At 38.0% G+C, this 16,022-nt stretch overlaps 1 protein-coding gene across 4 annotated transcripts in view; it reads left to right on the top strand.

Annotated features, from left to right (window-relative positions):
- GDAP2 (ganglioside induced differentiation associated protein 2) overlaps nucleotides 1-16,022 on the top strand; it is a 65,128-nt gene that overhangs the window by 24,676 nt on the left and 24,430 nt on the right. For all 4 annotated transcript variants that reach the window (XM_063105355.1, XM_063105354.1, XM_063105352.1 and 1 more), the window contains 3 exons: nucleotides 426-502; nucleotides 7,188-7,347; nucleotides 9,429-9,585. In XM_063105355.1, coding sequence (XP_062961425.1) covers nucleotides 426-502; nucleotides 7,188-7,347; nucleotides 9,429-9,585 — 394 coding nt within the window. The remainder of the gene's footprint in view (nucleotides 1-425; nucleotides 503-7,187; nucleotides 7,348-9,428; nucleotides 9,586-16,022) is intronic.

The raw sequence follows: 16,022 nt of genomic DNA, 5'->3' as shown, positions 1-16,022 counted from the left end.
CATTCTGGTCAAAGAGAGTGCCCCAGGGAATAAGAATATGCTGGATAAGGGATAATTGTCCAGAGTCAGCATCTTCTATGGCAAGGCACTGTTCTAGACACTGGAAAAAGAGCAGTAAATAAAGTAAAGCTCCTGCTGTTATGGAGCTTTTGTTCCAGTGGATGAGGAGGGGAGGGTAGAGAGGATATACGATAAACAAGGAATTCCATAAAATGTCTGTAGCAGTTGTTGTGGAAGAAAGAGAATCAGAGAAGAGTTTTTGTACAGAGTAGTCTGGGCAGGCTTTATTGATAGAGTGTCATTAAGCAGAGACCTGAATTAAACGAGGAGTGATCTTACAAAAATTAAACTTCTAAGACTTTGGTTTTTCTTTATGTGTAAGTAATTTCTTATTTAGTAAATAATCTTTCTATTCTTTTCCTTAGGCACTGTAAGGAGATTCCTAGAGATTCACGGGGAAACCATTGAAAAAGTAGTATTTGCTGTCTCTGAACTTGAAGAGGTATTTTGCTAATTAAGCTACATTTTTTAAATCTTACTTTTACTTTTACTTTGGAAACTATACAAACACATGGAAATTAAACAGCATTCTACTTAATGACATATGGGTCCAAGAAGAAATCAAGCAGGAAATCAAAAAGTTTATTGAAACTAATGAAAATAATGATACATCATACCAAAACCTGTGGGATACTGCAAAAGCAGTATTAAGGGGGAAATTTATTTCATTAAATGCTCAGCTCAGAAGAATGGAAAGATGGCAAGTGAACAACCTAACACTTCACCTTAAAGAACTAGAAAAACAAGAACAATCCAAACCTAAAGTTAGCAGACGGAAAGAAATCATTAAGATCAGAGCAGAACTGAATGAAAGTGAAAACCAAAAAACAATTCAAAAGATCAATAAATCAAAAAGATGGTTTTTTGAAAAGATAAATAAAATTGACAAACCATTAGCATGGCTAACTAAAAAAAGAAGAGAGAAGACTCAAATAACAAAAATTAGAAATGAAAAAGGCGATATTACAGCTGATTCACCTGAAATACAAGGAATCATTCAAGACTACTATAAACAACTATACGCCAACAAATTTGAAAATCTGGAGGAAATGGATAAATTTCTGGACACACACAAGCTCCCAAATCTGAACCATGAAGACGCAGAAAATTTGAACAGACCAATAACAATAAGGAGATTGAAGCTGTTATCAGAAGACTCCCAACAAAGAAAAGCCCAGGACTAGATGGATTCACAGCAGAATTTTACCAAACATTCAAACAGGAATTGACACTGATTCTTTACAAACTATTCCAAAAGATTGAAACGGACGCAAATCTCCCAAACTCATTCTATGAAGCAAACATCATCCTGTTACCAAAACCAGGTAAAGATATAACCAAAAAAGAAAACTACAGGCCAATATCCTTGATGAATATAGATGCAAAAATCCTCACTAAAATACTAGCAAACAGAATACAGCAACACATACGTAAAATTATTCACCACGATCAAGTGGGATTCATCCCAGGGATGCAAGGTTGGTTCAACATACGCAAATCAATAAATGTGATACACCATATTAATAAACTCAAACACAAGGACCATATGATCATCTCTATAGATGCTGAAAAAGCATTTGATAAAGTTCAGCACTCATTCATGACAAAGACCCCCTATAAGCTAGGTATAGAAGGAAAGTTTCTCAACATAATTAAAGCTATATATGACAAACCCACTGCCAATATCATCCTGAATGCGGAAAAGCTGAAAGCTTTTCCTTTAAGAACAAGGACTAGACAAGGATGCCCGCTCTCACCACTCCTATTCAACATAGTGTTGGAAGTACTAGCCAGAGCAATCAGAGAAGAGAAGGAAATAAAGGGCATCCAGATTGGAAAAGAGGAAGTCAAACTGTCCCTGTTTGCAGATGACATGATCCTATATATCGAACAGCCTAAAACCTCTACAAAAAAACTGTTGGAATTGATAAATGATTTCAGCACAGTAGCAGGATACAAAATCAACACACAAAAATCAGTAGCATTTCTTTTCTCCAATAGTGAACATGCAGAACGAGAAATCAAGAAAGCCTGCCCATCTACAATAGCCACCAAAAAAATAAAATACTTAGGAATTGAGTTAACCAAGGAGGTGAAAAATCTCTATAATGAGAACTACAGACCACTGCTGAGAGAAATTAAAGAGGATACAAGAAGATGGAAAGATATTCCATGCTCTTGGATTGGAAGAATCAACATAGTGAAAATGTCCATACTACCCAAAGTGATATACAAATTCAATGCAATCCCCATCAAAATTCCAAAGACATTTTTCTAAGAAATGGAAAGAACTATCCAGACATTTATATGGAATAATAAAAGACCATGTGTAGCCAAAGCAATGCTGAGCAATATAAAGATGGAGGCATAACACTACCCGACTTTAAGCTATACTACAAAGCTATAATAACCAAAACAGTATGGTACTAGCATAAAAACAGACACACTGACCAATGGAATAGAATAGAGAATCCAGAAATCAACCCACACACTTACTGCCATCTGATCTTTGACAAAGGCACCAAGCCTATTCACTGGGGAAGGGACTGCCTCTTCAGCAAATGGTGCTGGGATAACTGGATATCCATATGCAGGAGAATGAAACTGGACCCATACCTCTCACCATATACTAAAATCAACGCAAAATGGATTAAGGATTTAAATATACACCCCAACACAATAAAACTTCTTAAAGAAAACATAGGCGAAACACTTCAGGAAATAGGACTGGACACAGACTTCATGAATATGACCTCAAAAGCACGGGCAACCAAAGGAAAAATAAACAAATGAGATTATATCAAACTAAAAAGCTTCTGCACTGCAAAGAAACAATTAACAGAGTTAAAAGACAACCAACAGAGTGGGAGAAAGTATTTGCAAAATATACATCTGACAGAGGATTAATATCCAGAATATATAAGGAACTCAAACAACTTTACAAGAAAAAAACAAGCAACCCAATTAAAAAATGGGCAAAAGAGCTAAGTAGGCATGTCTCTAAGGAAGATATACAAATGGCCAACAGACATATGAAAAAATGCTCAACATCACTCAGCATCCGGGAAATGCAAATCAAAACCACACTGAGATACCATCTAACCCCAGTTAGGATGGCTAAAATCCAAAAGACTCTGAACGATAAATACTGGCGAGGTTGCGGAGAAAAAGGAACTCTCATACATTGTTGGTGGGACTGCAAAATGGTGCAGCCTCTATGGAAAATGGTATGGAGGTTCCTCCAACAATTGCAGATAGATCTACCATACGACCCAGCTATCCCACTGCTGGGAATATACCCAGAGGAATGGAAATCATCAAGTCGAAGGTATACCTGTTCCCCAATGTTCATCGCAGCACTGTTTACAATAGCCAAGAGTTGGAACCAGCCCAAATGTCCATCATTGGATGAGTGGATACGGAAAATGTGGTACATCTACACAATGGAATACTACTCAGCTATAAAAACGAATGAAATACTGCCATTTGCAACAACATGGATGGACCTTGAGAGAATTATATTAAGTGAAACGAGTCAAGCACAGAAAGAGAAATACCACATGTTCTCACTTATTGGTGGGAGCTAAAAATTAATATATAAATTCACACACACACTCACACACACACACACAAAAAAAAACCAGTGGGGGGGAGAGGATATAACAGCTACAATTACTTGAAGTTGATACGACAAGCAAACAGAAAGGACATTGTTGGGGGGGAGGGAGGACATGGAGGAGGGAGGGAGGTTTTGTTAAGGGGCAACAATAATCAGCCACAATGTATATCAACAAAATAAAATTTAAAAAATAAATAAATATATAAAAGTCTGAAAAAAAAATAAAAATAAAATTTGAATGTCAAAAAAATAAAAAATCAAAAATAACAGGGGAGGCTCAGAATGGCAAAAAGAAAGTTAGGCAGGGGCAAGCTCACTCAAGGCCTTGTGTCCCACGCTGTGGAACTTAGACTTCATGAGTTATGCAGTGTGGATATGGAAGAGCTTTAAGCAAACAAATGATGTGGTCTAATTTCTGTTTTGGCTGTGTGGACAATGATTTGGGAGGAGAAAGACTGATGGCAAGAAGAGATAACTCTAAATGAGAATTGATCAGGCCTGAATAAGGGCACTGGTGCTGTTGAAATTTAAAATATTTAGTAATGAATTTAGCTGGAGTTGGTAGCTGTGAAATACATAAGGGAAAAGAGAAAAGGGAGTGAAGCATGACTTCTGTGTTTCTGTCTTGCATGACTAGATAATGATGCCCAGTGAGACAGCAAATAGAAAGGAGAAAAGTTTGGGAGAGGAGATGAAGCCAAATTCTTTTCTGAACATGTTGAACTTTAGGGGATCAATGGAGCACGAGAGGCAGATGATCAGCAAGCCATTGTATTTATCAGTCTGAAGCTGAAGAGTGAAGCGTAGGCTGGAGATCTGGCCCTTTTCATAGGGTACCAAGGGTAAAATATGGCTCTTGCTTTCAGGGAGCTTGCAGACTAATGATGAGACAGCCAGGTAAACAAAGATCACCCTGCAGTGTGGCAAGTGCAGTGCTAATGTGTGAACCTTAGTGCTATGGCAGCTCATCGGGGCACCTAACCCAGGCTCAGAGAAACAGAGAAAGTCTTTACCCTCAGTATATCCAGAAGAATAGTCATCAATATTTACAGTCCACACTGAGATATCATTTCACCCCAGCTGGAGTGGCTGTTACCAAAAAGACAGAGAATAGCAAATGCTGGCGAGGATGTGTAGAAAAGGGAACTTTTCTACACTGTTGGTATGATTTTAAATTAGTACAGCCAATATGGAAAACAGTATGGAAGTTTTTCAAACAACTACAGATAGAACTACCATATGATCCATCAATCACCCTTCTAAGTATATACCCAAAGGAATGGAAATCATCATGTTGAAGGGATACTTGCACCCCCATGTTTATCACAAGCTCTATTTATAATAGCCAAGTTATGGAACCACTCGAAATGTTTATCAGCAGATGACTGGATAAGGAAAATGTGGTATATGTACACAATGGAATATTACTCATCCATAAAAAAGAATGAAATTCTGCCATTTGTAGCAACATGGATGAGCTTCGAGAAAATTATGTTAAGTGAAATAAGCCAGGCACAGAAAAGAGAAATAACACGTACTCCTAATAAATGGGAGCTAAGAAACAAAGAAAGACCATAATAGAATGTCAAACTTTCGGAAGGAAAGAACAGACCTGTAGTTACTAGAAGTTGGAAAGGGGGAGAGGGAAGGAAGATAGAGAGTAATTGGTTAAGGGACACAAAAAGTAATTATGATTTGTAATTATAAACATGCTAATAATATTGATTTAATCAGCACATATTGTACACAAATACTGATAGTCATATAAATATGTATAAATAAAAATAATTTTAAAAAGTACCATCCTTTTTAAAAAATTATGTATGAATAATTTATTGTAAAGTAAAGGGATAATGAAAAACAACATGGTTAATACACATTTCTTCAAAGAAGATATACAAATGACCAGTAAGCACCAAAATGATGCTCCATGACATTAACCATTAGGGAAATACAAATCAAAACCACAGTGAGATATAACTTCACACTCACTAGTATGGCTATAGTTACAAATGAGGATGTGGAACAATTGGGACTCTCATACATACCTAGTGGGAATGTAAAAATGGTGCAGCTGTTTTGAAAATTAGTCTGGCAGTCGCTCAAAAAGTTAAATAGAGTTACCATATAATGCAGCAGTTCCGCTCTTACGTATATACAGAAGAGAATTGAAAACACATGTCCACACAAAAACTTGTACACAAGTATTCATAGCAGCATTATTCATATAGTAATGGAAACAACCCAAATGAGATGAACTGATAAAAAAAATGTGGCACACACATACAATAGCGTATTATTCAGCCATAAAAAAGTACTGATACATGCTATAAGATGGGTGAACCTTAAAAACATACGCTAAATGAAAGAAAGCAGACCCAGAAAGCCACATACTATACCATTTTTGTGAAATGTCCAGAATAGGCAAAGCCATGTAGACAGAAAGAAAATTAGTAGTCGCTATTGGGGCATGGAGGAGGGAGGACTGGGGAATGATTGCTAATGGGTTTGGGGTTTATTTTTGGGGTGATGAAAATGTCCTGAAATTAGACAGTGGTGGTGATTGTACAGCTTTGTGAATATATGAAAAACTACTGAATTCTATACTTTTAAAGGTTGAATTTTATGGTCATGAATTATATCTCAATTTTTAAAAAAAGACTCTGAAGATGGTGTCTACAGTCTTATATGTTTACTTAAAAGATGATGCATTAGTTACTGTGGGCAACACAATAAGGATACTGAAGAGTAAAGATTTTGTAAATAATTTATTGTCCTTCTAAGCCTATTCCATCATTTTTTTGTTTTCTTATTTTAATTTAGTTTTTTTAGTATAGTTTTGAATAATTGATGAGTAATGATAAAGTAATTCCTAGGATGATGAAAAAGCAAAATGCTTCAAGATACAGGAAGAATAAGAGCACTAAACGCTGATCGTGTATCGTGGATTTATAAATGAGTCCAGTGTACCAACCCATATGGAAATTATAAGATAAAATGGGTTTTATTCTATTTCTTCCCTTAAAAAATAAAATTTATCTTTGTTCTTTGAAAAATCTCTAAAGAATAAAAGTTATGAAATATCAGTCTTTCACAAATAGTTAGAAATGTAAAAAAAAGAAAACTCAAAAACTAAACGTTGGTCAAATGGACCCTGACAGCACACCAAGGGTCAAGGAAGTAACATCTGAGCTGAGTCTTGGTAGACAGGTATCATTAGTAAGTGAAGGTGGGGGGTGGGGGCAGAAGTGGCAGGACATATGCATTCCAGATTCAGTGACTGGAATTGCGAGGATGGGCATCACATTTAACTTGACTAGCTAACAATATCCTGATTTTTAACACAGGAACTGATTGAGGGTCTTAGCATCTAGTCTGAGCTCAAAAGTGGTAAGGTCTTTATTCTTGATGGAGGCTGTCTTCAAAGTATATGAATAGGCCTAAGCACTGCTAAGGTCTGCTTCATTACTTCATTATTTTCACAGAATGTCTTGTTTTTCTGACACAGGCTACTTACCAAAAGCTGCTACCTCTGTACTTCCCAAGGTCATTAAAGGAGGAGAGTCAAACATTGCCATACCTACCTGCAGATATTGGAAATGCAGAAGGGGAGCCTGTGGTACCTGAACGACAGATTAGAATAAGTGAAAAGCCTGGTGCTCCAGAGGGTGAGTTCTAGAGTTCTACCTTTCCTAATTTCTCTCTTGAGGAAGCAGAGGTTCTGATAAAATACCAACCACCAAAGAAGCAGGATGTTCAGCCTGACCTTTTGGAAATTCTCTATTAGCATGACACTAAGATCAAGACCAGTTTAGAAGTTTTCAGAGTCCTATTCTTGCTGAGATTTATTCTTTGATTTAAAAAAAGAATTTATCTATCTATAGATAGATAGGTAGGTAAATTGGTAGATGGATGTTATGTCAAATCTGTGTTAGGCAGTGGGTATTCAGAGGTGGATATAACAACATTCTAACCCTAACAAAGCCTATAGCTAATGCAGGGCACTATTTGAGACAGTAGTTAAGTATGTTATCATCTAAAATTTTAAACAGTTTTAATAGTGTCTTCTAAAAGCCATACCTAACATTAAATACTAAGGCAAAAATGCTATAACCATTTTGTTTTCTTAGGTTTTATACTCATGTAGGATGAAGTAGTATGTAAAGCATGTTAGGCTGGGAGCCCTTCTGAATCCATTCTGTATGACAGCTTGTACTGATCTTCACATGTACATGTTTAAGGCCATAAATCCCTTTTGTGGATAAATGCCTCACAAACTTCAATGCTGGGCCTTGATCCTGAAATCCAGCAGCTCAGGGAATTACTGTGAGATTCCTACTGTGAACACTCTTTTAAAATGAGAAATCTGTAGAAAGCTATTCAACTCCTTTTTATCTCCAGCATACAGACTTATGTCAACTGGAGGGAATTATAAATGGTCTAGCATCAGAAATGTCTGTGAACCAAGCTTTGCTGGAGGTGTACCAATGTACTTTGTGGGATCCTCCAATAGAGTAGATCCTTAAAATAATGACCAGAGTTGTTTGGAAATCTTCATGCTTGTCATCACCACTATAACAAATAACTTTTCCTCCGTAAAATGTATTTACTGTGATAAGGAATAGTGAACAGCAAAACCAATTTAAGTCGGCAGTGCTGGACAGTAGATGAGTAGATTAGCCAAAAGATCCCTTCCTATCCACCGTTCTCAATGAGTGCTTGATTTGCATTTATATCTTAAAATATTGTTACCTTATAGATATAGGCCTTAGTGTTCATAAATATTTTCAATTAAAATATTAAATCTGCTAAAAAACATATATAATCTGCTTTACTTGAGGGGTTGAAGGAAGATTCATTCACAGGTATTTTTTAATTAAAGACCTTTCTAAACTATGGTCTGTCACAGTTTGAAGAGCAGTGAAGTAAATGTGGGGAAGTCCCAGCCAGTGGTTGACCAGGCTGGGATTCAGGTGGTGACACTGCCTTTGGAAGTTGCCCAAGGCCCAAGGTTTGTTTTTTTGTTTTCATTTTTAATGGCTCTAGTCAGGCAGTGGGCACCACACTAAGAGAGGATTTGTTCCTAAGAGACTGGCTTCTACTAGCCAAACTCACAGTGATCACATGGGTAGATCAGAAACTTTACTTATTAATTTGTAGTGAGAACTATAACTCTTAAGGTCCAAAACAATTATGTTGATATGACCAGTGTAGAAAACCAGGATGCTAAATTATAATTGAAGTATTTCTTAATGAATCTGGATTATACCCTGTGATCTTGGTCCATCCATCTTCTTTAGGGTGTTGCCTGACAGCAGGTCTGGAGTTTATGTGCCAATGAGTCAAATGCTGCCTCCTTAAACAGTACTGTATAAATGCTCCCAATTATTTGTTTTTCATACTTCTTTTGTTAGGTGCTGTGCGACAAGCCATCTTTAAACTCAAGTATGGTCTACTTCTGTCTTTGCTTATGATCACATCCTACACTTTTCTTTTTAAGTTTACACCCAGGTCACCTTGATTTGATTTCACATATTTCTAAAACTTTTGTCACATATGAACAGGCAAGTTTCTTTCATTATTTCAATTCTACAAATGCCTGAATCTGATTTCCATTTTATTCTCCAAAATTTACCTTAACCCCAGTTTTTGGAGTTTCCTCACAGTCATCCCTACTGCAGCACAATCTTTTTCACTTGCTGTCTATTTTGTCCTAAGCTCTCTATTTATAGTACTATTTTTGTTACAGACAACCAAGAAGATGAGGATGAAGGCTTGGGAGTTGATCTCTCTTTCATTGGCTCTCATGCTTTTGCTCGAATGGAAGGAGATATTGATAAGCAAAGAAAACTGATCCTTCAGGGACAATTGTCAGAGGCAGCCTTGCAGAAGCAGCATCAAAGAAAGTAAGGAGTATTAGTCTGTTTTTGTGTTGCTATAACAGAATACCTGAGACTGGGTAATTCAAAAAGAAAAAAAGGCTTATTTGGCTCATGATTCTGGGACAGCCACATCTGGGATGGGCCTCAGGCTGCTTTGACTCATAGTGGAAAGTGGCAGGGCAGTTAGTGGAATAGTGAAAAATGGCGAGAGGAAGCAAGAGAGAGAAGGAAGGTAGGTGCCAGGGTCCTTTAAACAACCAGCTCTCACAGGAACTAATAAAGCGGGAACTCACTCACTACCCTGCACAGGGAGGGCATCGATTTGTTCATTAGGGATCTGCCGCATAACCCAAACACCTCCCAACTCTACCACATTGGGCATCAGATTTCAACATGAGCTTTGAGGGAACAACATATCCGGACTATGTCATTCCACACCCAAAACTCACGTTCCTCTCCCATGCAAAATACAATCATTTCATCCCAATAGTCCTAAAAGTCTTCGCTTGTTCCAGCACCAACTTAAACGTCCAAAACCCGAAATCTCATCTGAGACCAAAGGCAAAAGTTCCAGCTGTGCACTGTGCACATGTAAAAATCAAAAACAAATTTATCTCCTTCCAAGATACAATGGTGGAACAGACATTGGGTACACATTTCTATTCCAAAAGAGAGGAATAGGCCAGAAGAAAGGAGGAACATGCCCCAAACAAGTACAAAACCCAGCAGGGCAAACATTAAATCTTAAAGCTCCAAAATAATCTCCTTTGATTCCAAGTCCTGAATCCTGTGCACATTGGGGGACTTGGGCCCCCAAAGTATTGGGCAGCCCCACCCCCTTGGCTTTTCCAAGTGGGCATTGAAAGTTGCAAATGGCTCTACAGTTCTGGAGTCTTGGTGGCAGCCCCACTACAGTGGCTGCACTAGACATTGCTTTGGTGGGGGCTCTCTGTGAGGACTCCAACCCCACATTTCTGCTCTTCATTGCCCTAGTAGATGCCCTCTGCAGTGACTCCACCCCTTCAGCAGGTCTGTGCAGGAGCCCCCAGGTTTTTCCATACATCCTCCGATATCTGGGCAGAGACTGCCACTCCTCCACCACTCTTGCGTTCTGCCAGCCTGCCGACTTAATGCCCCATGGATGCCACCAAGGTTTCTGGCTTGTATTCTCCAGAGCTGTGGCACGAGCCACACACATGGGGCCACCTAAGGCAAGGAAGCTACAGCCAGAGCAGCTAAGGTACAGGGAGGTGCATTCCTAGGCAGTGCAGGGCAGCCGCTCCCCTGGAATGGTTGTCCTAGGCCTCAGGGTCTATGATGGGAGGGGTGGCCCCCAAAGACTTCTGAATTGCCTTCAGGGCATTTTTTTCATTGTCTTGGCTATTAGCACCTGGCTGCCTCATAGCCATGCCAATGTCTTTAGCAACCAGTCCATCTGCTGTACCCTTGAATTTTTCTCCTGAAAATGCTCTCTCATTATCACATGGCCAGGCTGCAAATTTTCTAAATCTTTATGTTCTGCTTCCTTTTTAAATTATAAATTCTAGCTTTACCACCATAACTGAGACTAGGCTATTATAAGTAGCCGTGCAGCTGTCTGAATGCTTCACTGCTTAGAAATTTCTTCTGCCAAATATTCAGATTCATAACTGTTAAGTTCCCCCTTCCACAAAGTCCTAGGATATGAACACAGTGCAGCCAAGTTTCTTGCTATGGTGTAGCAAGGGTGATTTTTTTTGTCCAATTCCCAATAAGTTCTTCATTTCTTTCTGAGACCTCATCATCTGCATGGTCTTTACTGTCCACTTTTCTATCAGCATTCTGGTCACAACCATTTAAACAATCTCTGAGGAGTTCCAAACTTTCCCTCATCTTTTTGTCTTCTTTTGAGTCCTCCAGACTCCTCCAACCTTTGCCCGTTACCCAGTTCCAAAGTCAGTTCAACTTTCCTCCTGGTACCAATTTTCTGTGTTAGTGCATTTTTTTTGTTGCTATAACAGAATACCTGAAACTGGGTGATTTATAAAGAAAAGAGGTTTATTTGGCTCATGACTCTTAAGACAGCTGCATGTGGCGGGGGCCTCAGGCTGCTTCTACTCTTAGCGGAAAACAGGGCAGCCAGCACGTGAAGGATCACATGGTGAGAGGCAGTGAGAGACAGAGGAGGTCCCAGGGTCCTTTAAATAACCTTCCTCATGGGAACTAATAGAGCAAGAAATCACTCACTACCCTCCACCCCCAGGGAAGGCATTAATCTTTTCATGAGGGATCTACTCCCATGACCCAAACACCTACCAACACTGCCACATTTTGGGATCATATTTCAGCATGGGCTTTGAGGGAACAACAGATTCAATCTGTATCATAAGGCAAACCCCTTTGGACTGTTAGACACATAAGGACATCAGAAACAAGAAAGGGACCTTATATCTACTGAATGATCTGTGTGTGTGTGTGTGTGTGTGTGTGTGTGTGTGTGTGTGTGTGTGTATACACATAATGTGTTCTAATTTATTCTTCATGACAGTCCAGTGAGGAAGATATTGTCCCCATTTTGTAGATGTAGAAACTCAAAGTGAAGTAATTTATCAGTGGTCACAGTTAATATGTAGCGAAGCTAGTATCCATATATATGTGTGATTTCAGAGTCCTGCTGTCTCTTGTGATTGTAGTGTCTCCTTATGAGGTTATATTCTGAAAGCAGAAATATGGAAAAGGGAAGGGAAAAGTTTTTACTTTACTATGTTTATAATTAAAGCATAACCTATACTTTTATTAAATTTAAAAGGTTCATTTCTCCCCAACTTATCCCAAGGACATTATAAGGCATCTGATCCATTCTGTTTCTTCCGAATATTTTCTAAAGCAATTCTGAATAAATCCTTTTAAAAACATAGAAGCAGATTTTGTACGTTTCATGTAAGCTTTTCTAAAGATTAACAGTCCTTGTAAAGCTAGCTGCTTTTCAAAAAATTTTTAAAAACAAAAAATTATAAACTATAAAGGGCTCCTATCCATTTACCTTATAGGGTTGGTTGAGGGATAACATCTCACAGGGTTGTTGTGAACATTAAATAAGATAATGTAATGAGCTCAGCACAGCACCTGGTACTCGTCAAGTTCTTAAAATCAGTCACTGTTATTGTCTTCAGTACTGAGCAGATGATGGTCTGTTTTGCCTTTGAGCTTTGGTGCTTTCCATTCCTTTTGACTAGAATACTCTGATCCTTCATCTCCTGTCCATTCTCCAGGTTCCAGCTTAGAAGCAATCACCTCTGGAAACTTATTATCTCCCAAGTCTGGAATAGATGCCTCCTCCTGTATGCTTTTTTCACACCCCTCCCTTACCCAAAGCATAGCATAGCATAGTATTTATCACGCTGTATTGTTGTGTCTGGATATTTTCATTCTCCATTTGTAAAGTGGGATTGGACTAGATGATCTCTAGAGTCCCTTACAGAATTAAAATGTTGCATCTCCTCAGTCTCAGGTCTTCATTCTGATTTTATTTTTAAAAACAAAAACAAGTTAGCCACTAGGGGGCACCAGTGAACAACTTTTCCTAAGGATACAGTCACAATCAAATGATGTTTTCAGTGGTTCTAAACATGGCCATGTGTAAGAATCATCTTGGAGACACTTTTCTTTAAATACAGCGCCTGGGTTCCCCCTCACATCACTGGGACCTTGGCGTCTATATTCTCTTTAAAGCTTTTTCACGTCGTGGTTTATGCAGTGTTAGATTTGGTTAACTCTTTTTGTCTAGAACAGTGGTTCTCAAACTTTTTGGTCTCTTTGCTCTCTTAAAAATTGTTGAGGCCCCCAGAGAGTTTTGTTCACAGGAGTAATATCTACCAGTATGTATCATATGAGTAATTTATCAGTTTTTTAAAAAATAATACATAATGTTTTGTGAAAAATAACTATTTTTTTTAATTTAGTGAGAAGAATAGTGGTGTTTTATCTTTTTAAAAATCTTACAAATCTTTTACTGTTTGGCTTAATAAAAGACAGCTGGATACTTATATCAGCATTCAGACTGTTGTAATAAGTTGTTCTAGGTAAAGTATATGAAGAAAATCCATCCTCACTCAGATATATACTTGAAAAGGGAAGAGTATTTTAATAGCCTTTTCAAATAATTGGGGATATTCTTAGATACTACACCAGAATTTAATAAATGGTAGTTTAATTTAGTTGTAATGTAGAATCTCAAAGCATATCCATGAATCTTTGTATTCTGTTATGTTAAAATGTGTTGTTCTGTCCTGTGCTTCGAATGGATTTTATAATAGAAACTTATAGCATGACTTTATAACATGATGCATTGTTCTTTTGGAAAATACTAACTCATGGAATTATTCAGGTCTTTCAAATATTAACACATTTCATTACATAATAGCAAAAATTATATTAGTATCACCGCCAGTCTCATCAGGAAAGTCTTTAAATATCAGGAACTATCACATTTCTGGTGATAATACAGATTTTCCAAAATGACATATATTTTTTTAAAGCTCAGGTATTACCTTTGGCAGCAAATGCTGTTGGTTATTTTTCTTGAAATGGCAGGGTCACTTTATTATTGAGAAAACATCTGCCTATTAGTCATGTTGAATAACCATAGTTTGTCTGGCAATCATTATTTTAAGTAAAAATGGTGCTCCATGAAAAAGGCAACGAGTTCAGCTTACAGTTCAGTCGCACAGTGCTTTTCGTCAAGACGGCCACGTACTTTGGTATGCAGAAGTGCTTTATGTGTTCTTCCCATACTGTCACACATTAATTTTAAAAAGATGTGTTCTCAAGGGTTGATTTAATAAAATTAATAATTTTTACTTCTTCATCAAAGAAATTCTTAAATGAAACTGGCTGGTTTTTTCCAAGTATTTGGCAGTTACTACAACTACAGTTTGGTGCCACTGCCTTGATTTACGCTAAGGCCATTACCAGTTGTTTTTACCCATCCGTTGGCCTTTGCACCATCAGCGCAAATGTCAACACAGTGAAAAAGGCAGATAATGTCTTAGTGTTATTACAAAAATAGTTTTGAACTTGCAAACACCCTGAAGGTGTCTCAGAACCTTTTCAGCAGTCTGCAGACCACACTTTAATACCCACTGATCAATGGTCTCTCACCAGTACTTTATCATTGGAAGGAATTTTGGTGGTCATCTGGTACAGTTTTCCAAAGTGGAGTCCACAGTCTGTCAGCTTTAGAATCACCAGAGTTGCTTGTTAAAAATTTGTGGGCCCCACACCAAACTTCTTGAATCAGAACCTCAATAGGAAGGACTCAGAAATCTTTCTTCTAAAGTTTCTTAAATAGCTCTTTTGTGCCCTAAATCACTGATCTACTATGACCTCTCTATATGGGATAAAGTGATCCTACAGAGTGGCTTGCCCGTGGTTACAGCAAACTAAGGGAAAACCTTCAAAGTAGCCACTGCAGCATATCTCCCTTCTCTACCACTATCTTCAACCCACTTACACAAACCAACTTCAGAGAAGTTTGGAAAGGACTAAAGATTTTTTTGTATTCACATGCAAAAACTGCATGGTTATCACCTTGCTCAAATCATTCAACCACTTTTCCTCCCTCTCCCTCTCTCTCTCCCTCTCTTTCTCTCTCTCTCTCTCTCTCTCTCTCCCCTCACACACATGCACACATGCACACATGCACACACACACACATACACACCACATCATATCTTTTTTATTTCTCCATGAAATGGACCAATAATCTGGAACTTTTTAAGTTTGTCTTTAGGCTGGATGCTTGTCTGTCTTTTTTTTAAATGAGTTGATTCATTTTACTTCAGAACTACTAGTTCAAGCCAGTATTAAAATGAATATGTACAAGTCCACACTTTTTGGAAAGGAGTCCCCAGCAAAGGGGTAGGTTCTAGGAAGGAATGTGAAGACAGCATGTAAAACGTCCTTGTATTGGTAGAGGACATTGATCTCAAAGTCAAATTTGTTACATGGTTGACTTTTTCCATTCAGTTCAGGAAACATTGGGCACTTACTCTACAAAACATTCTAGGTAGAAGTACAGGGAGATAAAGAAAGTAATCCATATCTTTTGAGAATTCATTAGTGAGCCACACATACTCCCTTCAGATGTTGGAGGTATTAACAGATGGTGTGGCAGAAGTTCTGAACAGCAAGCAGGTTGTTGTGCACATCCAGTCAACACGGTTGCAGGCTTGGAGAAGAGTACAGGCTGTGGCTCCCAAAGCCAAAACTGGGAAACAAAGGCTGGGTACCTCTGCCATTCAGTTCCCTTTAGTGATAAGCTATATCTGAATCAAAGATGCTCTGATTTCCCACTTATGTGCACAATGTCTATGATGATTAAAGATGAGGTCTTGTCTTATGAGATCTGTAATGTAGAATACTTCAGAGTGATGTTAAGAGAAAAACTTTAGACAAAATAAGTTTAACAGAGTTTATTTAAA

This window comes from Cynocephalus volans, chromosome 8 (assembly GCF_027409185.1).
Source record: "Cynocephalus volans isolate mCynVol1 chromosome 8, mCynVol1.pri, whole genome shotgun sequence".
NCBI classification, from domain to species: domain Eukaryota; kingdom Metazoa; phylum Chordata; class Mammalia; order Dermoptera; family Cynocephalidae; genus Cynocephalus; species Cynocephalus volans.
This window is presented reverse-complemented; position numbering and strand designations above follow the sequence as displayed.